This window comes from Heterodontus francisci, chromosome 38 (genome assembly GCF_036365525.1).
Source record: "Heterodontus francisci isolate sHetFra1 chromosome 38, sHetFra1.hap1, whole genome shotgun sequence".
NCBI lineage: Eukaryota > Metazoa > Chordata > Chondrichthyes > Heterodontiformes > Heterodontidae > Heterodontus > Heterodontus francisci.
This window is the reverse complement of record NC_090408.1, coordinates 26,794,051-26,818,780: the sequence shown is the minus strand read 5'-3', so window position 1 is coordinate 26,818,780 and position 24,730 is coordinate 26,794,051. Positions and strand designations below refer to the sequence as shown.

The 24,730-nt window shown below is 40.6% G+C and overlaps 1 protein-coding gene across 2 annotated transcripts in view; it reads left to right on the top strand.

The window, feature by feature from the left end:
* Positions 1 to 24,730, top strand: part of LOC137352458 (SHC-transforming protein 1-like) — a 114,422-nt gene that overhangs the window by 67,577 nt on the left and 22,115 nt on the right. For both annotated transcript variants that reach the window (XM_068017927.1, XM_068017928.1), the window contains exons 4-6: positions 15,332 to 15,395; positions 16,643 to 16,762; positions 19,822 to 19,875. In XM_068017927.1, the coding sequence (XP_067874028.1) occupies positions 15,332 to 15,395; positions 16,643 to 16,762; positions 19,822 to 19,875 (238 nt within the window). The remainder of the gene's footprint in view (positions 1 to 15,331; positions 15,396 to 16,642; positions 16,763 to 19,821; positions 19,876 to 24,730) is intronic.

Genomic DNA, 24,730 nt, shown 5'->3' with positions numbered 1-24,730 from the left:
TATAATTTTAAAAGTTGAAACTTTTGATTTGTTTTTCCTTCATCACAATGTAATTTGTGCTATTTTACATTGTTTTTAAATTCTGTCTTTGAGCAGGATTGCTGTCTTAAATCATATTTTGGAGCTCAGTAATTACATGATTTCAGCATTTGATTTTTCTTTTAAAAGTAGTATCATGCAGACCCCCACCTGCCAAGAATGAGGCATATTAATTTTGTCATATGAACATTGATTTTAAACTGTTGTTGGAGCGAGGAAATGACTTGTTAAACAGATCAGCCGTGGCTGGAAAAAAATTTTACATACAAACAGACAGTACTTGTGGAGACAAAGGACCATTCCCTGACACATTCAACCCACAATGGGCTTTGATCACCAGACACTGAAGGTGAAGAAGCTCACATTCCAGGATGACTGCTAAGATGGCTGAATCCACAAACCGATATGGTCAAACCAGCTAGTCCCATGACTAACCTGCTGGGCAACCCGAGTGTTTTTTTTTAATTGTACAGAAAGTTAGAGAGAGACTGTTTGTTTGCTCCTGAACTGTCAAAATCTCTCCTGGCTGGCTCGCCACAGCCTCTCCTGTCTGCTCCCATCTTTTTCTCGCTCAACTCCAAATCCACTGAAGACATGAACCTCAAGAGAGACAAGTCTCCTACACCGAACAAGGTTTAAGAAGAATACTGTGCCCCAACAAAAGGCAAGACCTATCTACAATCAAGGACTCAACAGCAAGCTTGAAAAACAGTAACCAAAACCATCTTCAGATATTGCCTCAAACTTTTCTACTTTATCACTTCTCTTTTCTGTCTCTATCTGCATGTGTATCGTTTGCTAGCGTGGGCACGTCACGTATCTGTAGGCGTTGACCAAATTGGAGTTTAAGTTTAATAAAGTTCAACCTTTCTTCTTTAAACCTAAGAAAACCTGTTTGGCTGGTTTCTTTGCCTTACAATTGGAAAGCGGTGAACAAGGATTCACCAAGAGGGAGCTAAAAACATGGTGTGTTTAAAATTAAACCCTGTTACAGTAAGATGGGGAACGACCAGATGAGAAAGGGGTCTAGGGTTCCGTCTCGGCCATCACCTGGTCCTACCGTAACAGTAGCATTCTTTGTAGTATACTGAGTGAAGTTTTACATCCATTCTTAAATAGAGCCTTTGATCCTCCGCAGTGTGCTGACAAGTTTTTAAATATGCTGATCGCTTTGTCTTTGAGGTGAATTTTAAATTTTTTTTAGTTTTACATGTGAAGATATAATTTATATTTTACACCATATTTTCCACATGGATGGCCTAGGAGGCTGATCCTATTTTCAATACGTTCCTGGCTAACAGAACAAATATGTCACTGGAATCAGTTCACTGGAAGTCTGCCAATACCTTTTGTTACAGGATTTGAACAAATCAAAGCAGATATTTCAAATAATTATTTCTCTAATTTTTCTGCGTAATGCCAACTGTACATTTTCCAGACTGAGCCACCTCACTCTGCTTAGCAACATTAAAAAAAGCTAATGGATACAGCAACCACATTGTGCCTCTCTTGCTTCTCTCCCCTGCACTGGTGATTTGCTTTGATATGGAAATTATGTAGCAAGAGGAATCTTTAACTACATATATATCACCACAAGTCAAATGATGAGAATAAATACAATATATAACAGTACAATAGGTTTGTTCTTTAAAATAGTTGACCCACCAGTTCTTTCAGTACTTTGGAAGTGTTGGTTGGCTTGGGACCACTTGGGGCACGCTCTGGGCTTGCAGCACTTAAGATGTTCATGTGACCTTGGAGCACCCTGCTACCATGTTACTTACCAGTGTAGAGGGGATTAGCAATAGTTGGCATAATGTGGTTTCTATATGCATGAACTTTTCTTGTGTTGTTCACTGGAGAAGTGGTCCAACCTGGGCAATGTAGTATTGCAGAGGAGTTACCCTGAGCTTGAAGGTATCACTGGGTCAAGCAGGGGCCATCAGGCTGTGCAACCAAAAGTTGCTGGAGCAGTGTTTAAGATGAGATGGCTAAGTTTGTAATCTCTTTCTTTTTCCCCCCTGCATTGTTTATGAATCAATATTTTCTAAATGTGTACTCAGGATATCCCTACAAAATAAAAATATCATGCCATCTGTGTCAGTCTTTTACTGCAATGTGATTTGGGGAGTTTTTTTTTGCTAGAACTTTTATGAAGAGAATTTTTGTGAAGGAATGATTTTACACCATATGATTGGTGAGATAATAGTAATTAGAAAATTACAAAACTGGAAAGTGCAGAGACAATGCACACTTAACCATATAGCAGGAGTAAATTGTCATTCACAATGTATACTACACTCACCATGTTCACTCCAGGCACACGAAGGTTTGTTGCATAGATATATGCCCTGTGCATCACATCCTTGTAACCTGCTGCAGAAAGAGTTATGGTGCAACAGCGTAAGTTACATGATGCTGCTGTTCTTTAGTTCAAACAATTTCAGCAGCTTTGCCCTCTGCAGACTATCTTGGTGCTCTGCTCAACCCTTACCTTTATTGGACTATCACCACTGCAAAGCAATTGGACATAAACCATAAAATAGTGATTTAGGAATATTTGTTTAATTCAGCGAAATGTTATTCCAAATGCTAATTCCAAGGCTTTTTCGAGTAACCCACCCTGTCCGGTATGACGCTTTGCTGTAATGGAAAGACAGGCCAAGGGGACTGCGCTATCCATTTTCAAGGAGGTGTTTCATTTTAGCAAACAGCCCATTGTTTGGTAAACTGATAGTAGCAGGACTTGTATGTTTGAGCTACCTTAAAGTTTTCACTTTAAGGCAATCTTGCACTTCAGAACTGTGAATGCTGCAATATATGGAGGCCATTTGAAAAAGTGACCGTTTTACCTCGTTCCCTCAGCCAAGGGGAACAGTCGATGATTGGAGTTCAGAGTAAATTAAACTTGCCACAGCAGAACTCGAGCAATAGCTATTTGTCCTAAGATTTGGGGGCATGGCTGCAATAACCTCATTTGTTTTCCATAGCAGGCTTCAATTTCTCTCTCATTGCAGTTCACAAAATTTGGACTTTTTTTTTTATCAGCGCGGAATCGTTCGTACCTTACAATGTCTCAGACACCGCTGTCACCATCCCTGGGTACGTCCTGTCCCACCGGCAGAGGTGGCGGTACAGTATATACAGTCGGGAGGGAGTTGCCCTGGGAGTCCTCAACATCGACTCCAGACCCCATGAAGTCTCATGGCATCAGGTCAAACATGGGCAAGGAAAACTCCTGCTGATTACCACCTACCGCGCTCCCTCAGCTGATGAGTCAGTACTCCTCCATGTTGAACACCACTTGGAGGAAGCACTAAGGGTGACAAGGGCACAGAATGTACTCTGGGTGAGGGACTTCAATGACAATCAAGAGTGGCTCAGTAGCACCATTACTGACCGAGCTGGCCAAGGACTAAAGGACATAGCTGCTAGACTGGGTCTGCGGTAGGTGGTGACAGAACCAATAAGAGGGAAAAACATACTTGATCTCGTCCTCACCAATCTGCCTGCTGCAGATGCATCTGTCCATAACAGTATTGGTAGGAGTGACCACTGCACAGCCCTTGTGAAGACTAAGTTCCCCCTTCACATTGAGGATACTCTCCATCGTGTTGTGTGGCACTACCACCGTGTTAAATGGGATAGTTTTTGAACAAATCTAGCAACTGAAAACTGGGCATCCATGAGGTACTATGGGCCATCAGCAGCAGCAGAATTGTACTCGAGCACAATCTATAAGCTCGTAGCACGGCATATCCCCCCACTCTACCATTACCATCAAGCCGGGAGAACAATCTTCGTTCAACGAAGAGTGCAGGAGGGCATGCCAGGAGCCGCACCAGGCATACCTCAAAATGAGGTGTCAACCTGGTGAAGCTACAACGCAGGACTACTTGTGTGCCAAACTGCATAAGCAGCATGCGATAGACAGAGTTAAGCGATCCCATAAGTAATGGATTAGATCTAAGCTCTGCAGTCTTGCCATGTCCAGCCATGAATGATGGTGGACAATTAAACAACTGGAGGAGGTGACTCCACAAATATTCCTGTCCACAATGATGGGGGAGCCCAGCACATCAACGCAAAAGATAAGGCTGAAGCATTTGCAACAATTTTCAGCCAGAGGTGCACAGTAGATGATCCAACTCTGCCTCATCCTGTAGTCCCCAGCATCACAGATGCCAGACTTCAGCCAATTCGATTCACTCCGCGTGATATCAAGAAATGACTGAAGGCACTGGATACTGCAAAGACTATGGGCCCTGACAATATTCCGGCAATAGTACTGAAGACTTCTGCTCCAGAACTTGCCGCACCCCTAACCAAGCTGTTCCAGTACATCGACAGCACTGGCATCTACCCGGCAATGTGGAAAATTGCCCAGGAATGTTCTGTACATAAAAAGCAGGACACGTCCAACCCGACCAATTACCGCTCCATCGGCCTACTCTCAATCATCAGTAAACTGATGGAAGATGTCATCGACAGCACTATCAAGCGGCACTTGCTTAGCAATAACCTGCTCAATGACACTCTGTTTGGGTTCCGCCAGGGCCACTCAGTTCCTGACCTCATTACAGCCTTGGTTCAAACATGGACAAAAGAGCTGAACTCGAGGTGAGATGAGAGTGACATCAAGGTAGCATTTGACAGAACGGCATCAAGGAGCCCAAGCAAAACTCTCCGCTGGTTGGAATCATACCTAGCACAAATGAAAATGATTGTGGTTGTTGGAGGTCAATCATCTGAGCTCCAGGACATCACTGCAGGAATTCCTCAGGGTCGTATCCTAGGCCCAACCATCCTCAGCTGCTTCATTAATGACCTTCCCTCCATCATAAAGTCAGAAGTGGGAATGTTCAGCACCATTCACAACTCCTCAAATACTGAAGCAGTCCGTGTAGAAATGCAGAAAGACCTGGACAATATCCAGGCTTGGGCTGATAAGTGGCAAGTAGTATTCGCACCACACAAGTGCCAGGCAATGACCATCTCCAACAAGAGAGAATCTAACCATCTCCCCATGATATTCAATGGCATAACCATTGCTGAATCCCCCACTATCAACATCCTCGGGGCTACCATTGACCAGAAACTGAACTGGAGTAGCCATATAAATACCGTGGCTACAAGAATAGGTCAGAGGCTAGGAATCTTGCAGCAAGTAACTCACCTCCTGACTCCCCAATGCCTGTTCACCATCTACAAGGCACAGGTCAGGAGTGTGATGGAATACTCTCTACACTTGCCTGGATGGGTGCAGCTCCAACAACACTCTAGAAGCTCAACGCCATCCAGGACAAAGCAGCCCGCTTGATTGGCCCACCATCTACAAACATTCACTCCCTCCACCACTGATGCACAGTGGCAGCAGTGTGTACCATCAACGAGATGCACTGCAGCAACACACCAAGGTTCCTTCAACAGCACCTTCCAAACCTGCGACTTCTACCACCTAGAAGGATAAGGGCAGTAAATGTATAGGAACACCACCACCCGCAAGTTCCCTTCCAAGCCACGTACCATCCTGACTTGGAACTATATCGCCATTCCTTCACTGTTGCTGGGTCAAAATCCTGGAACTCCCTTCCTAACATACACCACATGGACTGCAGTGGTTCAAGGCAGCTCACCACCACCTTCTCGAGGGCAATTAGGGATGGGCAATAAATGCTGGCCTAGCCAGTGATGCCCACATCCCATGAATGAATTTTTAAAAATGTATAATGTAACTGGTTTAATCCTGCAATTTTTACTTCCACCTTGCTGCTTAGATCCTCGTTACCATCTCTTGTTAATGTAGTATTGTATGCCTATGTCTTTAACAACTATCATTTTCTTTTACATCCATATATCCTGTAATATTCATACCTTGGCTTTGCACTCTTTTTAATACAACAAGAATAATAATCTGCTGTTATATAGCAACATTAACATGGAAAATGTGGCAAGGCACTTGACAGGAGTGTTCTCAAACAAAATTTGGCACCAAGCCACACAAAAGGTATTAGCATGTGAGCAAAAGCTTGGTCAAAGAGGTAAGTTTTAAGGATTGACTTCAAGGAGGAGTGGGAGAAGTGCAGATGTTTAAGGAGGGAATTCCAGAGTTTAGGGCCTTGAAGTAATGCAACTTGTTCCAGACCTTGCACCTGAATCATCAGATCATGTTGACCCTGTCGCATGCTGCTATGCTGGTTACCTCTTTCACTTTGGGAGCCATCGTCACCCACCATGTTGTGGCTGTTGTTAGCAATGCACTGTTAATTCAGTCCCATCAGTCCACAGGTCGCAGCATATTATTAAGCTTTCACCAAATTGGAAAAACAGCCAAATGAAACACTCTTATCCCCAGAATGAAGCTGACCAAACCAAGTATCTTTAGATAACAAATTAACTATTTATTTTAAAAAACTAAATCTTAAACACTATTAAGATGAACCTATGTCGAAAGACATTATAACTTCTTAATTTAATCTAACTCCCGCATTCATGCACATACATTCAAAATAACAGTGGTCCGGTTTTAAAAGTAGGGTTTCTAAAAATTAGCTGTCCTTTAAGAATAAATAACAAGTTTTTTTTGCTTTAAATGTTCCTGGTGACTGAGGTCTTCCGATGTGAAGATGATCAAAGTTCACTCAATCTTCCGGATTCGTTGAAGATACTCTGCAGTAGCATTAAACAGTCCTCTCACCGATGAGCACAGCAATACAAATAATTTGTTGAAAAAGAAAAGCTTCTTTTCCTTACTCGGAGAATTAACTTGGCTTGTAGCTTTGTAGAATTTTGCTTGCATGAGAATAAAATGGCTTCTTTCTTCAGATCACCTCACTGGAAAAGTTTCTCAGAACTAATTGGTTCAGACCAGTCTCTGTCAACTCCACACACAGTCAAATGGACACATCTTCCCATGTGACCTCTCTCTCTCTACTGCCATTGCTCAGAGTAACCAAAAATGCAACTGTGATACACTGTCTCCAGATTTCTAGAATCTTCTCTCTCTTAAAGGTGTACTGTTTTTAACAGTCTTAAAGGCGCACACACAGTTTTAAATCAGAGGAGAAAAAATAATACAAGTCCGTGACACTCTTGTCACATTACTCCTTGCTGTGGTTACCAGTGTCAGGCCTGGTCTAAAGAGTTGGGTCTTCTTGCATTTTTGAGTTGCCATTTTCAACAAATGGTGTGCCCTCAACAGCTAAATTAACAAACTTTTTGACATTCATACTGATTAAGTTAGCTGCATAAGAAGCAAAGAAAGGTCATTATTAAATGTTTGGCTGTTTTTATTTTTGTTCTCAGCAATCACGCATTTCAAAACTGTATGTTCCTGTGATTTTTGAGAGCGTGTATCAAATCATGAAAAATAGGCTTTTCTTGCACCTTTTAGAACGTTGCAAAATATATGGGGAAATTTTACGATTCAGTGCTCCCAATGCAGAACTTCACACAACAGGAATTTGGGTACAAGAGGTCAGTACATTTGATTTGTGTGCGATTTTCTGTCCATTAAAGGGCGTAATGGTAGGATTTATCCCATGGTCACTTTACCTGGTAAGAGGAGGCGTCAACGACAGTAATATGGTCTGAACCCCAAAATATGACGGGATTTTTATTAAATATAAGAACAGCCCCCTCTGCAAAGGGATGGAGACAGATTACCTGATTTTGTTTCCAGGAGTGGACCCATCACCTCTTTGCCAGTTGTTTCACAATTTGTGGACCCTTCTGGGAGCTCCTGGATGCTAAAAGGCCACTTTTTGTGACTCCACCGTCCAACCCTGCAAGCTTCAGGGTGGGGAGGTCACTGGTGGACCTGGGTGGACGTATACCGGGATGCCTGCCCACGCAATGCATCATTGAACTTTACTTGGCTGTATATGTCAGTGCTTGTGATTCTTAACCTTGTGATTTTAACTGCATCATTAGAATTTATTTCTTTCCCATAAATTCAGCCTGTCTCCAGAACAAATGGACAGATTTTTTTAGAACAATAATCCCATACATTAAAAAAACTATTAATTTTATAATTTAGAGTATTATGGACTGAAATTTCCTCTAACTAAATATTGGGAAGACTGAAGCCATTGTCTTCAGTCCCTGCCACAAACTCCATCCCCTAGCCACTGAACGGTCTTGAGGCACTGAACCAGACAGTTCACAACCATGTTGTTTTCCTTGACCTTGCAATGAGCTTCCGACCACATATCTGCACCAGCACTAAGACTACCCTTTTCCATCTCCATAACATCCTCCGACTCCAGCCCAGCTTCAGCTCAGCTGCTGTTGAAACCCTCACCCATGCCTTTGTTATCTCTAGACTTGACTATTCCAATGCACTCCTGGCTGGCTTCCAACATCTTGCCTTCCTTTAACTTGAGAACATCCAAAACTCTGCTGCCCGTGTCCTGTTCACCCATCACCCCTGTGCTCGCTGACCTACACTGGCTTTCGGTTAAGCAATGCCTCAATTTTAAAATTTCATCCTTGTTTTCAAATCTCTCCATGGCCTTGTGTTTCCCTACTCCTGTAATCTCCTTGAGCCCCACAACCATCCGAGATATCTGTGCTCATCTAATTCTGATCTTTTGAGCATCTTCGATTTTAATCGTTCCATCGACAGCCATGCCTTCAGCTGTCAAGGCCCTGAACTCTGGAATTCACTCCCTAAACCTCTTGCCTCCCTATATTGCTTTCTTCCTTTAAGACACTCTGAAACCTACCTCTGTGACCAAGTTTTTAGACATCAGCTCTAATACCTCTTTGTGGCTCGGTGTCAAATTTTGTCTGTTAACGCTCCTGTGAAATGCCTTGGGATGTTTTACTACGTCAAAGACGCTAGATAAATACAAGTTTTGGTTGTTGAAATAATGCATAAATATGGTTAAATTATTTGAAGGGATACTTTTAAACATTTAAAAATATATTAATTTATGAAAAAGCACCATATTAATGTCTTGCAATGCAACATGTACAGAAACATCTTTTTATTTTAAATGTCTGTGAAGTTAGTATGTTAGTATTTTGTGAGGAAAAACAGTTGATATCCATGTTGTATATCTCCAGGAAGAAGCTACTGATACAACTGAAACAGAGCACAATAGGAACATAGAGAATTGCTTCCGTTGTACAATAGATGCTCAGGGTCATGACTTGGTGGCTATTAGTTATGGCAGAATTTCAAGAAGATTGAGAGGAGGCGTGGGAGTACTGCAATCTACTTTCATCAGCTTCCATTAATGAGCTGTTGCTGGATCAGTAGCTATGACCCTGAGTGGGTGATGTACGGAAGAGAACTGAAGGAGGGAGGAAATTTGTTATTGATTTCACTTTTCCTTCCAATTTACATGAAGGTGCAATAGCCATCATATCAACTTGGTCAATTGAAGCCTTTTTATGATCACAAAAGGTACAAAGGACATCCTTTGGTAACTTAATTTTAATTTACAACTCAGTATTTGGTTCCTTTTTAAGAATTAATAGCAGTTGATAGACAATGAGGGATGGCTGATAAATTGCATACTTCAATTGAAAAGTCATACTCGTGGAAAATTCATACATAATCTCTCTCTTTATCCAGTCAAAACTAGCATGGATACAGGTATGAAGCTTAGGTTAGATTGCAGATGAATTAAATCAGATAATGCTGCATCATTGTAAAGGGGCTTCGGTTTTATTGTTGTAGACACCACTTTTATTAGAAAGGATTTGTTTTCTCACTACTCGTACTCTGCCTGTTTCTCTGCTGCTCATTTAATTAAAGCATGATTTTATGCAAAGAAAGAAATAGAATTATATTTTATTTGATGTCATTGAAACCGAGGATTAAAGTAAGTGATTCACTATTTGGACAACAAAGTCTGTTTTATTGACGTGCTTTTACTTAACATTTATTGAGCGGTTGGGTCACTGCAAATGGCACTACCTTGTGCAGAGTGGCTGACTCCCAATCTGAAGGATGATCATTGACCAAATTACTGCAGGTAAAGATACACAAAACTGCATGGTAGATAGACAAATAGCAGCTTAAATCTCTGATGGCCCACTCTATTGCCAGAAGTTCAGCAGGGCAATACCCCTGATCCCAAATTCTGGGGGTGAGACCATTTACATAAATGAGCAGGCACCCATACCTACTGCTACAGGAGTTTGAGAGCCACTTTGCCACTCTGCCCATGTGTCTAGCTGAAGGCGGTTAGATATTTAAAAGAAAAGGAAGCTAATATTATGTGCCATAATCTTCCAAGTTTACCTGCATGAGGCCCCTGTGTCCATGCCCAGCTTCTCAGTGGAATTTCTCATTACTGGGAGGAAGGAGCAAAGACCCAGTGGAACTTGGCCCTGCCCAAAATGCCTGCTGCCCGTCCCCCTTCCTCCACCACAACCCCTTCCCCCTCCCCTCACCACCCCATCTGATGTATGCCACAATAGTGTTCTCCCAGACCCAGCTGTTTTTGGGACCTCAGCATTCTGCCTTCGGTGTGAGGACGGTTAGTGACTCTATCAAGAAAGATGGACTGCAATGTTGCCCCTAAGTCTCAAGATCTCTTAGATCGTGGTTACGCTAGCTTTTGTGTTGTGAAATAGTTTCTGCTTTGTATCAACTTAAAGTGGCAGCATAACTCTGGAGCTGAGTCCTGACCTGGCTCCAGAGGGAAGCATTGAGAGATACAATAGAAAGGGTCATCTCATACAGCGCAACTCTAATGAAGTGTCAAGACTGATTTAAAAGATGCTTCAGGATTTTACAGGGTATCCTCGGGACTTTAGTACCAAAACCCAATTTCACTTATTTTTTTTAATTTAAAAAGGGTACACTTAGAATGATAGCGTGGTTACTGCACAGAAGGAGGCCATTCATTTTGGTGTGTCCGTGCCAACTCTATGCAAGAGCAAAGCAGCTTGTCCTACTCCCCAGTACTTTCCCCATAGCCCTGCAATTTTTTTTCTCTTCAGGTGCTTATCCAATTCCCTTTTGAAAGCCACGATTGAATCTGCCTCCGCCACAAACTCAGGCAGTGCGTTCCAGATTCTAACCAGTCGCTGCCTAAAGGAAGTTTTCCTCATGTTGCCATTGTTTCTTTTGCCATTCAGTTATTATCAGTTTCCTCTGGTTCTGAACCCTTTCGCCAATGGGAAAAGTTTCTCCCTATCTACTCTGTCTAGTCTCCTCATGATTTTGAACACATCTATCAAATCTCCTCTCAACCTTCCCTTCTCAAACAAAAACAGCCCCAGCTTTTCCAATCTATCCATGTAACAGAAGTCCTTCATTCCTGGAAACATCCTTGAAAATCTTTCCTGCACCCTCTCTAAAGACTTCACATCCATCCGAAAGTATGGTGGCCAGAATTGGATACAATACTCCAGTTGAGGCTGAACCAGTGTTTTATAAAGGTTCACCATAACTTCCTAGCTTTTGCATTCTAAGCCTCTATTTATAAAATCCAGGATCCCGTGGGCTGAATTTTTATAGCTCGCTGCCGTTTGTGGGCATATATCCCCAGGTCTCTCAGTTCCTGCACCCACTTTAGAATTGCACCCTTTATTTTATATTGCCTTTCCTTATTATTCCTGCAAAAATATATCACTTCATACTTCTTTGCATTATAATTCATCTGCCACTTATTTGCCCATTCAACCAGCCTGTCTATGTCCTCTTGAAGTCTATCACTATCCTGCTTATAGTTCAAAATAGTTCCAAGTTTTGTCATCAGCAAATTTTGAAATAGTGCTCTGCACACCCAAGTTTAGGACATTAATATAGATCAAGAAAAGCAGTGGTCCTAGTACCGACCCCTGGGGAACCCCACTATATACCTTCATCCAGTCTAAAAAAACAACTGTTCACAATTACTGTTTCCTGCCACTCAGCCAACTTCATATCCATGCTGCCACTGTCCTTTTTATTCTATGAGCTTCAAATTTGCTGGCAAACCTATTGTGTGGTACTTTATCAAACATCTTTTGAAAGTCCATGTACACCATATCAACCGCATTACCCTCATCGACCCTCTCTGTTACTTTATCAAAAAAATTAATCAAATTAGTTAAACACGATTTGTCTTTAACAAATCCATGCTGGCTTTCCTTAATTAATCTACACTGTCCAAGTGGTTATTAATTTTGTCTCGGATTATTGTATCCACAAGCTTTCCCACCACTGAGGTTAAACTGACTGGCCTATAGTTGCTGGGTTTATCCTTACACCCTTTTTCTCAACAAAGTTGTAATGTTTGCAATTCTTCAATGCTCCAGCACCATCCCATATCTAAGGAAGATTGGAAGATAATGGCCAGTGCCTCCATAATTTCCTCCCTCATTTCCTTCAGTATCCTCAGATGCCAACAAGAAAGGTGTTTTCAACAGAAACAATATTTGGAGGATGTGTAATGTACAACATTGCATGCGACATTAACCTCATAGCCCATGAACAGTAGAACCATAAAGGGTTTAGTAATTAACAGATAATTATGGACTGTTTGCTATTTCACTAACTCTTGTATATTCTACTTTTATGCCACAAAAGTGTTCCAAAACTGGAATTTTTTTTCTGGCGGAAACTTGCATGGAATTGTAGTTGAAAGATGATTTGGGTATACAGGGGCTAGAATTGACACAATGAGTCACTGTATTCAGTAAAATGTTATTCATTCATTTTCTGGATCATCTTCAAGACACGAGTTTTGCATTTGTTGTAAAACATATTTCTTATTGAATATCCTGTAGTGTGTGTGTGTGTGTATTTCCAGTATGTAGAATTAATTATACCTGAAAGATTTAACGTGCTCAGTTAGTGTGGCAAGGTCTTCTGGTATATACAGAATAATAGCTTTTCCAAACATCCTTTTGATCATTCATAAAATGTTTACAGTTTGTATACTTTATATTCACTGAAATAATCAATTCCACTTACTAATACTTTTAATGAAAAGTGAAAATGCTGGAAATACTCAGAAGGTCAGGCAGCATCTGTAGAGCAAGATATGGAGTTAAGGTTTCAGGATGATGACCTTTCATCAGAACTACAAGTCAGAATGGCCTTCAAGTGCCTTTGGAAATTGAAGCAACAGATTGGTTGGCTATGAAGAGAGTAAGTGCAGTGCTGAAGCAGCAGCCAAACCTAAGAATGCCCTCCCCTGTATATGAATGGTGAATATTCCAAGAGCAAGAATCTCTCCCATCCTTCTGAGGAAAAAAAAAATATGTGGCTGAGAGCCACCACCCACACTGCTGCCAACAGATATCTGGTAACCCGCATAAAAGCAAAATATTGCAGATGCTGGAAATCGGAAGTAAAAACAAAATGCTCAAAATCCTCAGCAGCTCTGGCAACATCTGTGGAGAGAGAAATAGAGTTAACCTTTCAGGTCTGTGAAAAGTTACAGACCTGAAATGTTAACTCTGTTTTTCTCCCCACAGATGCTGCCAGACCTTTTGAGGACTTCCAGAATTTTCAGTTTCTATATCTGATAACCTGTACTTTGCTATTTGACCTGTTTCCCAAGTGCAGCAATTTTTTTTTTTAAAGAGATACAGCACTGAAACTGGCCCTTCGGCCCACCGAGTCTGTGCCGACCAACAACCACCCATTTATACTAACCCTACAGTAATCCCATATTCCCTACCACCTACCTACACTAGGGGCAATTTATAGTGGCCAATTTACCTATCACCTGCAAGTCTGACTTTATAATGGGGGACCATTTGGGAAACAGTAACCACAACATAATTGGATTCAGTCTCAACATAAATGAAAAAGTAAGTTGAAGACAAGGGAACTTGACTGGAACAAAGCAAATTATAATGAAATAGAAGAACTATGCCCTGCTCATATAAATTGGAAGGAAAAATTGGCAAATAAAGCCATAGATCAGCAATGGAAAGTATTTAAACAGTTTGGAAAAGGGACAATCAAGTACATTCCAGTAAGACAATGCAGCGCATTGAAACGATTTAGTCTTTCCATCCTTTTTCAAACAAAATAAAGAAGCATTTAATGCTTCGAGGGAAGATGATGAAAATGAAAGTCAGGACAAAAATAAAGAATTTCCAAAAAATTGAAGCTAGGAAGGCCAAGAAGAAATGCGAGAATGTTTGTAACAATAATGAGAAACGAGCAATAAAAAGACCTTTTCTGGAAGCATTGGTAGTAAAAAGATAATTAGGGACATTTTCCAGATGTGGTTGAGTAGTGTTCCATAGGGGTCTGTCTTGGAGCTATTTACTAAATATGCATAAATGATCTGGACTTCAAATTGATGAACAATATCAAAATTTGCTGATAACCCCAAATTGTAAACTTGACAAATTATGATGAGAACTGATTAAAGGATATAGGGAGTCAGTTGGAGTGTGGAATTAGACCAGCTGACTTGTGGAGAATAACACCAAGGTAGACTTAATGGGCCCAATACCCTATTTATGTACTGTCATGTTCTATGATTTATTTTTGGTTATGAATAATTTGTTAGTAAACCTGCAAATGGGATCTGCTCTGTGGTATAGGAAATATTCTCCTGTTGAATAAAGAATAAAGATGACAGTGGGATTAATTGAAACTTAAACACTTAAAGGGAGTATTTGTTTTATAGGGCACTTTGTATTCGTTAGAACTTTGGTATAAACCTAGTCCACAAAATTACATGAAGGTTACTTCTCTGCAAAGATGATTTTAGAGGTTGCAAGTGAAGTGAGACCGAACATCCAACCGCAATCAAATCTGTTCACATTCAAAACTAAGGGGATAGTCTTGGTCGAACAGGTCAGAGGGTTGGAGCTTGGATTTGAAAGCGAAATTCTCCATCAAAATTGTTATTAAATTGTATTGTCTTTGCCATGGTAGAGAATTTATTGCAGCCAGGAAATATAAACTGGAAAACTGGTTGTTGTTCTTCCTCATTCTCTCTCACTTTGCAGGAGCTGTAATACACAAATTATTAGGTTGCTCTTTGTTGAGGAACTAGATGAAGGAGGAAGACCCACTGTATAGGCCACCACCCACCTTGCAAGGAAAGGTGATGTTAATCAGGAATACTTGATTGGATGATGCTGAGCTGATAGTTCGTATTTTTAAACTCAGACTTGACATCCTCCAATTAAGGATTCTTGATTGGCCCCATTAATTATCTGTATGAATATTTTGTCTGAGGAGTCTTGAGTTTACTGTTGATGTCCTGAAGCAACCACCATTTATTTCTGCAACTTTACGGCACTGAAAATCACCAACAGTTTTATTTTTAGTTTTTTAAGCCACTTGTCAATAATTGTAGTAATTTCCATTCCACAGAGAAGCAATAAGCAGAGTGTGTGAGGCTGTACCAGGTGCAAAAGGAGCTATGAGGAGAAGAAAGGTAAATACAGTCTTAGCATGTGGTGTATATATACAACTCCATTTCATAAACCACACGCCCAATAGATACTTTTTAATAATGGTCTTTGATTTACACACTTGTGTGGGCCACTTTGTATTATGCTCTGTTTGTATTTTGTTCTGTTCATAGATTTGTAATTAAACAAATGATGCAATATTTCCTATGAATTTTAACCTAGAAAATCAATTGAGAATATATATTTACTGTAATTTATAATTTACTCTTTCCCTTTTTCTTCCAATTACATCAGTCACTATCCTCTAGGTTGTTCCTGTATGCAATCTTCTCCATCCCTATTAATGATACTTCTCCCTTATCTACCAACAAGTTGTGTTCAGTCTGGGGTTCACTGGTCTATGTCAGCTTATCTACTCCCAGTTTAGAAAGTCCAGGTTTCACAGAACTTCCCTCGGAACAGTTTGGTCAAAAACTGGTGCAATTCCCCAGGCCAAAGCTAGAGTGGCCTAGTATCGAGAACTGAACCTAATTTCTTTCTGACTAGGAAATGAGCACCAGTATCTCTTCATCTGCTGGGCTAACAGAGTCTGCTCCTTTTAATATTTTTATGATCCATTATATGAAGAGTCTTTGTTAAAATAGTTAATAAACTATGGAGGGCCAAAGGACAGATCAAGACATGACCAAAGTTGAAAAGCTTAGGAGAGAAGGCTTTGTACATCAAGAAGTAGTTATTGAGTAAAACCAAGCTTACAGTTTAAAAACCTATAGATTGTAGGAGGGATGAAAGGCTGCAGGAAGTAAGGAATTTCACAGTTGGAACCTTTCTCTCTTTAAGGATTTCTTTTGTCTGAAGATGATGCGATTTTACTATTTAGATGCACTATTTAAATAGTGCACGTTTATTAATATTTTACTTCCAGTTTTTACAAGGTATTTGACTTTGCTTTCCCTGGGTACCATCCCAGGTGGAGAGGATTGGTGACCTGTTTCCCGACTTGTACCTTTGTCATTCAGAAACCCATCACCAAGAAGGGGCTGGATTAATGCTCCTAATTTTCCCTCCCACCCTCTGAGGAAATGCCTGGCTCCACTGAGCATCTCTCTATGGTGATCCAGCCAAGATTAGAAATAAAAGATAAGGGGTTTGGACCCACATGTTAGCACACAATTCACTTTTTGAAACAGTTTACCTTTCTGCCTTTTACTTAAAGTTAAGAAAGGAATATTTAGGAAGCTAATTACACTGGTCATCTTTGTACTTGCAGCCTCCCAGTAAAGGGCTGTCTACTATCTTGGGAAAGAGTAACCTCCAGTTTGCAGGAATGAACATCATAATGAGCATCTCTACAAGCAGCCTCAATTTGATGATCCCACACTCCAAGCAGGTAAGAATTTGTCATGAACTAAAATTGCCCCAATATTTCATGAGGGTAATTTTAACATTTGGTGATGATGTAAACTGTGTGATATCGGTTGTGTGACTTCAGCGGGGCAGTCTGCCCTGTCCCAAATTCCAGGAATCATATGCATACAAGTGGTGATTGCCCATGCCATTTACAATGCTACTGGATACTGCCTGCCTTGCAGAGGCACTGAAATGTCAGGTCCTTGATGGCTGGATGACCTTGTCTGAAACAGATCCCGCCCCAAATTCCTTCTTCCCTGGTTTAGATTGCTCCAGTTCAATGCATAAAATGGCCAGAATTCAGAATATATTCGATTTAACTTTGTTGCACAGTAACTTAAAACCTCTTTCACAAGCTTTCCATGATTTCTGTCTTTTGCTCATAGGTCTATTTAATTATAGTATGTAAATGTCAAGCTAATTGGTACCAGTTGAAGATATTGTTTACAATTCCACAATTTTGTATTGATCCACTCAAAGCAAAAAAAAAGATACAGAACCGATATACAATTGTGCCTCATGTTTGTTACAGCCACTTACCAAGAAAAATATATCGGACCTTGTGGCTTAATTAGCTGGCAACTGGATTGCTTCTATTACTGGCATGAGGCAATGCCCGATCTATTGTATAGTTAGAAATGAGTCCCATCTTTTCCAGCAACACTACAAAATAAACAATTTATTTTTCTTTATAAACAAACCCCTTTCTTCCCCTCTCTTTTTTAAATCAAAACATCAAGCTTTAGACTTGTTTCTAGGCCTGTCCCAGAGCTGAACCTTTGTCTTGAAGGTGTGGAGAGTAGCCCGGGCTAACTGTGGCACTAAGTACACCCAATGTCATGGAATAGGATAAACCACTCCTTTGTAAACTGGAGCAGAAGGATGAGCAATGCTCGAACTGTGACTGTGACCAAAATATAATGTTTAAAGTACAGAACAAATGCCTTATTCACTCATCAAAGAATATAAAGAACCTGAAGCAAGCTTTGGTTTCCTTGGTTGGTTATGATGTATGAGGTGACTGTTATGCAAGACAAAACAGATGAGTCATCCTTCACTTTGTAATTCATTATGTGTGCCAGCATTTACGCTGGTTGTACACGTCAGATGGAATGCAAAATGCTCAAATAAAGTGCAAAAAAAAAGATCTTTTGTATATTGGAGAGAAAAATCACAGAATTGGACTAAAGTTGTCTGTGAATCAGGTGTCAGGTAGTGTTGACCAGTGAAATCTGACGAACTGTTCACAATCTGACACTTTTTTGCTTTGGAAAACAAAATTTATAAATTTGAAAATTAGACAATAATTTTGAATTATTATACATCAAATTTCAGTTTTTTTTGTAAAAAGCTATTTTGTAAATAAGCTGGTGCCAATAAAAAAAATTACAACTTTAGGGCTGGATTTTGTAGTCCCGCCACGTGCCACTTAACATAATGACGGCGGCCGCCATCCCCCCACCCCACCAATCACATGGCAGGAGCAGCATTGGCAACGCCGTGAACGGTGTGACCTGATGCAGGAGCAGGTGCTGGCACCATCTTTAAAAGGCTGCTAGCGCTGCAAACAGTGTATCCAAATGCAGAGTTGCCCCTTCCCCACCCTTATCCATAAAGTAATGCAGAGTTGACCTCTTTCCCGCCTCGGTAGCTCCAGCTTCTCCTGGATAGGAAAGTGAAGGCACCTGAGTGCTGCACATTGAGCTCAAGATTGGAAACTGCTGGTAGAATCATGGTGAATTACATTCAAATGGATGCAAAGAGGTACTTACCAGATTTAAAGTAGGGTCCCGACGCAGAGCGGCGGAGGTGCCGCCACTGAGCTTCGCTGCCCCTGGGAAGATTGGAACCGGCAATCCCGGCGTCTGGTCCCGTCGTGGACACGAAACTCGCTGTCGGGAGGAGAACAAGATCCAGCCCTTAGTCTTTAACTCCATCGTGCACTATTTTGTCTGACTCAAAATCTATTGAGGTTGCTTACAGTCTTATTGCTTACTAGCTGTAAATTGCCGCATAGCAATACTGATTATACCCTTACTGTGTACAGGCAAAATCACCAGTCTTTTATTCAGCTAAGATTATATATAATTAAAAGAAAATAGAGATTAAACACTGAATCAAAATCCAAGGGCTACAGCATGAAATGTTATCAGTTTGCGATGGATTCTCCTTTCTATACTATAGTGAGCCTTACTCACTATAGTAATAATGTTGAGCATGAATGGAATACCAGGCATTCTCTTTCGCTCCATAACTTCTCTGTCTGGCAAAATCAGGCATTTCATTAGATGCAAAGGAATTTAATGACTGTTCTGGTGCAACAAAGGGACTTGAGATGGATATGTTAGCTGGGGGATGGGTGGGGTGATGCAGCTGTTGCATTCTTTTCTTCCCTTATTAGCAAATTCCAAATTAAAACAGAAAATGCTTGAAACTCCTGAGAGGAGAACAAAAAATACAAGGCACAGACTGAATCCCCAGATCCTGTTGTGTTCTAATGAGGTTGTACACCTGAAACATTAACCCACTTTCCCACTCCACTGACTCATTCCACATTCCCCACTGTTGCAAAAAAGTAAGAGATAAAGCTAAAGTCAAAACTCCTATCTGAGAGCTGCAAAGTGCCCAGGAGAAAAATGAGGCATTGGGCTTGATTTTAACTCTCACAAAACCCATTCAGTTAGAGTTAAAATTGGGCCCATGCTTCCTAAAGCAATCCTGGGTTTACAAGTTTCCTTGATTGGCTCCCAACTTTGTTTCTCTCGAAGTTTGGTAATGCTAGAATGTGTGCCCCATTTACTCTCTTCCTATGCTTTCCCCTTCCATTTTTCTAATTGCCTATCATTGTTATTTATAGATGGTGAAACTCTGGTAGCGCTTCCTCTATGCTGAAAGAACCCTGCTTGCTGATATGCTGACAAACTGCTGTGTCTCATTCTAACTGGAAGGTGCATGTTAGATTTAGGGGTCATTTTAAACTAGAAAAAATATCATCCCAGAAATCCAATTCTAGATTAGTAAGTGCTTTTTGTTTTACAGATCATTGCCAACCACCACATGCAGTCAATCTCATTTGCCTCTGGAGGAGATCCAGTGAGTACATCATCTCATATCACCTTATAATGTTTTATTACATTTGCAGAAGGAGCGGTGTGTCTTAAACTGGGCATTGTTGGTAGTGGAATATTGTGATAAACTACCACAAATATATGGTGCACAGATTAATTTGAATTGGAATTGCTCTGTTCCTACCCTGCCATTTGCAGGCTGAGCAGACTGCAGTTGCATGTTGCTACCTTTCATGCTGCCCCTACCTATCTGCCTGATGCATTTCTGAGACTTCATGTTACAGTAGCTAGCATGAGAGGATCATTGTCATATCTGTTACTGCAACCAAACTAGAGCCTGACACAGTCCATCAGATTAGAGAATCAATTTTCTATTAATGTAAAATACTTTAGAGTATTTATTAAAACACTATACCCTCATGATGAATTTTTTTCTTCATTTATGGGATGTGGGTCTTGCTGGCTAGGCCAGCATCTATTGCCCAACCCTAATTGGGTTACATTGAAATATTCCAAAAATATATTTTTTTTAAATAACACCATTTAGTCAGCAGTGCTCAGTGAACACATTGTTGGCAGTACAGCTAATTTTGCAGAAAAACAGAATTGTTTCTGATATTTGGAAATCTGCAAAAGAAGTACAGTAATCTGCATTATGGGTGGTTTATAATTCTGCAATTAATTCCATAAAACAACTACTGATGAACACCAGTTGAGTGAAATGGCAGGATTGTTACTGAAAAATGTTTTTCACAAAAAGCACAAACTCTTGTTCCCTGTACCTGCAATCACTTCATCAAAATTGTTTTGTTTATTTTGTACAATAGAGGCTGTACATCAGTATTGTACTGTGTGTAAAATATAAATGGGACATGTTTGCAAAAAAAAACCCCCCCCTCTGTTCAGTGTTTTAGGACCTTGAACTAAGCAAGGGAGGGGGACATTATTGTGTTTAACCCAAAATGGACAGTTTGGATTCTATCCAAAATGACTGTACTTGTATGATTTCACCAGAGAGATTTTGAAGAACCTCCTAACTTTTTGGTCTAGCTGGCATTCTGCAGTTAAACTACCCAAATATGACATGTTTTTTACTATTATTCATCAAGCATCAAGGCTGCCTCTGCTGTATTAAAAATGAAAGATTAATCACGAATAGCGCTCTGATATTCTGTCACCAATTGCACCAATGAGCAAACTGCTAATGTACCCCAATGCAACAACAACTTACATTTATATAGCACCTATAACATAGTAAAACAGAATCACCCATTGTGTCTGCATTGGCTCTCCGAATGAGTAATTCTCTCAGAGCCATTCCCCTGCCTTCTCCCCAAAACCCTGCACATTTATCCTTTACAGATGACTATCGAATTCCCTTTTGAGTGCGTTGATTGAACCTGCCTCCACCACACTCTTTGGCAGTCCATTCCAGATCCTAACCACTTATTTTTTTTATTCATTCATGGGATGTGAGTGTTGCTGGCTATGCCAGCATTTATTGCCCATCCCTAATTGCCCTTGAGAAGGTGGTGGTGAGCTGCCTTCTTGAACCACTGCAATCCATGTGCATGAAAATGTTTTTCCTCCTGTCGCCATTGCTTCTTTTGCCAATTACATTAAGTCTGTGCCCTCTTGTTCTTGATCCTTTCACGATTGGGAACAGTTTTTCTCTATCTATTGTGTCCAGACCCCTCATGATTTTGAATACCTCTATCAAATCTCCTCTCAGCCTGCTCTTCTCCAAGGAAAACCGTCCCAACTTCTCCAATCTATCCTCGTAAATTAAGTTCCTCATCTTTGTAAACATTCTCGTGAACCTTTTCTGCACTCTCTCCAATGCCTTACATCTTTCCTAAAGTGTGGCATGCAGAACTGGACACAATACCCCAGTTGAGGCCAAACCAGTCTTTATACAAGTTTAACATAACCTCCTTGCTCTTGTACTCTAAGCGCCTATTAGTGAAGTCTAGCATCCTCTATGCTTTATTAACTGCTCACAGCCTGACCTGCCACCTTCAATGACTTATGCACATATACACCCAGGTCCCTCTGCTCCTGCACCCCTTTTAGAATTGGACCCTTTATTTCATATTGTCTCTTCATGTTCTTCCGACCAAAATGAATCACTTCTCCTCCTTGAACTTCATCTGCCACTTGACTGCCCATTCCACCAACTTGTCTATGCCCTTCTGAAGTTCACAATGCTTCCAAGTTTTATATCATCCACAAATTTTGAAATTGTGCCCTGTACACCAAGGTTTAGGTCATTAATATATATCAGGAAGAGCAAGGGTCCCAACACTGACCCCTGAGGAACTCCACAAACCTTCCTCCAGTCTGAAAAACATCCATTACCCACTACTCTCTGTTTCCTATCACTCAGCCAATTTTGTATCCATGTTGCTACAGTCCCTTTTATTCCATGAGCTATAACTTTGCTCACAGGTCTGTTGTGCAGCACTGAAGCAAATGCCTTTTCAAAGTCCAAGTACACCATATTATCCTAATCAACCCTCTCTGTTAGCTCTTCAAAAACCTCCAGAAAATTAGTTAAACATGATTTTCCTTGAAACATTGCAAAGCACTTCACAGGAATGTTTCTAGACAAACTTCTTAAATAATAGGTTTCTTAACACATGGATAAACAGTCGCTGTCTATTGAACTGTATATTAGTGAGATTGGGGCATAGCCTTTTTGGGAACAAACTCGTTTTAGGTGTATACTGACATGAAAGGTTCTAGAATTCTATTGAAAACAAGGCAAAAGTGAAGAGGAGTAGTGGGCACTCAGCTCAGACATCTGAGCTCAATCTTCAGTGACATCCTCGACAAGGGGTATGTCTGCTCGGTCCTAGCTGAATTTGAGCACAGGACAAAAAGCTAGCTGGAGAGGTGAACGCATCCTACATCTTTTTAAAAATATACGTGATAGGTCACTTAAGCAGCTGTAGTAATGGTATCCATCAAGATGTCTGATAGACAGATTATGCCATTCTCAATAACATCAATGGACTGGTCAGGTGGGCAGAAAAGCAGAAAATGGAATTTAACCCAGAGAAGTGTGAGCTGGTTCCTTTTGGGGAGGTCAAACAAGGCAAAGGAATACACAATAAATGGGAGGATACTGAGAGGTGTAGAGGAAGCGAGGCACAGAATACAAGAGTTAGGGAGGTTATGCTGGAACATTGGTTAGGCCACAACTTAAGTACTGTGTGCAGTTCTGGCCACCTCATTACAGAAAGGATGTAATTGCACTGGAGAGGGTGCAGTGGAGATTTATGAGCATACTGCCTGGACTGGAAAATTGTAGCTATGAGAAAAGATTGGATAGGCTGGAGTTGTTCTCCTTGGAACAGAGGAGGCTGAGGGGAGATTTGATTTGAGATGTACAAAATTGTGAGGGTCCCGGATAGAGTGGATGGGAAGGGTCTGTTTACAGTAGCAGAGAGGTCAGTGACTAGGGGGCATAGATTTAAAGTGATTGGTCGAAGGATTAGAGGGGAGATGAGGAAAGAATTTTCACCCAGAGAGTGGTGGCAGATTGGAACTCACTGCCTGAGAGAGTAGTAGAGGCAGAAAACCTCATCTTATTTAAAAGATGCCTGGATGTGCATCTGACATGCCGTAACCTGCTGGAAAGTGGCATTAGGCTGAGTGGCTCTTTTCTTTCCGGCCAGCAGAGAGACGATGGGCCAAGAGGCCTCTTTCTGTGCCGTAAGCTTTCTATTATTTTCTATGATTCTACAAGTGTCTAGTAAGAATTTAGATATCAAAATATATTTTAAATAATCCCAGGGACAGTGTAGTGAGGTGGGACCGAATTTGATGAAATAGAAATGACCCCAAAGTAAATTTCTCTTTCCAAAGCTACAGTAGTGGGAATAGCAGTCACTACGGTTACACTAATGCAGATATTTTGATTGACAAAATATTTTATTAATGCCGTTTGTTAGAGCAATTCAAGCTCTCTTTAAGGAACATGTGTTCGATATTTTTACCTCAACCTATTGCATTGACACAAAACAGAATGAATGGATTTTTTTTCTCATTTAAGAGCTCTAAACATTAAACGTCATCAGGAAGTGCCAGAACCACATCTCTGATTTACTGAGGCATTGCTTTCACAATTCTGAACAAGCACTTCTGTTCCCAAGTGCCACTTCTTTCATGCTTCATTGCTGATTTGTCAGTGATTATCTTTACTTGCACTGCAGACATGGATATTTATTTCCTGTCAATTGATTGATATTACTTTACTTGTTAATCATTGTTTTTAATTGCAAATGGGCGGAGTTAATTTTGGAATCTTTCAGAAGATGTGTCTTTGTGATTGTCTGAATGAAGCGTCTGCGATTTGTGGAATATATACTTGGCATTGGAGTCTTGTTTATTCTTAATTTTATTTCTTGTTTTATATTGGCGGGATCTGCAGCTCTAAAGATAAAGATATACAAATTGCAGTCATTTATTTATCAGCACACTAGAATCCTTTGTATCAATTTTTAGGTTATTTTCTTTTTTAAAAAAGGTTTGCAATGATTGTTCTGTTACTGGATTGATGCTTTAAAAAATGGAAAATGCTAGAAATGTACAACAGGTCAGTCAGCATCTGAAAGAAAATTAACTTCATGTTTTGGGTAAGATCCTTCATCAGAATTGGCATGGTCAGGCAGGAGGTATTTGATAAGGTGCCACAGCAAAAGTTATTGCAGAAAATAAAAGCTCATGGTGTAGGGGGTAACATATTGGCATGGATAGAAGATTGGTTAGCTAACAGGAAACAGAGTAGACCTAATTGGGTCATTTTCTGGTTGGCAAGATGTGACGAGTGGTGTGCCACAGAGATCTGTACTGGGGCCTCAACTTTTTACAATTTA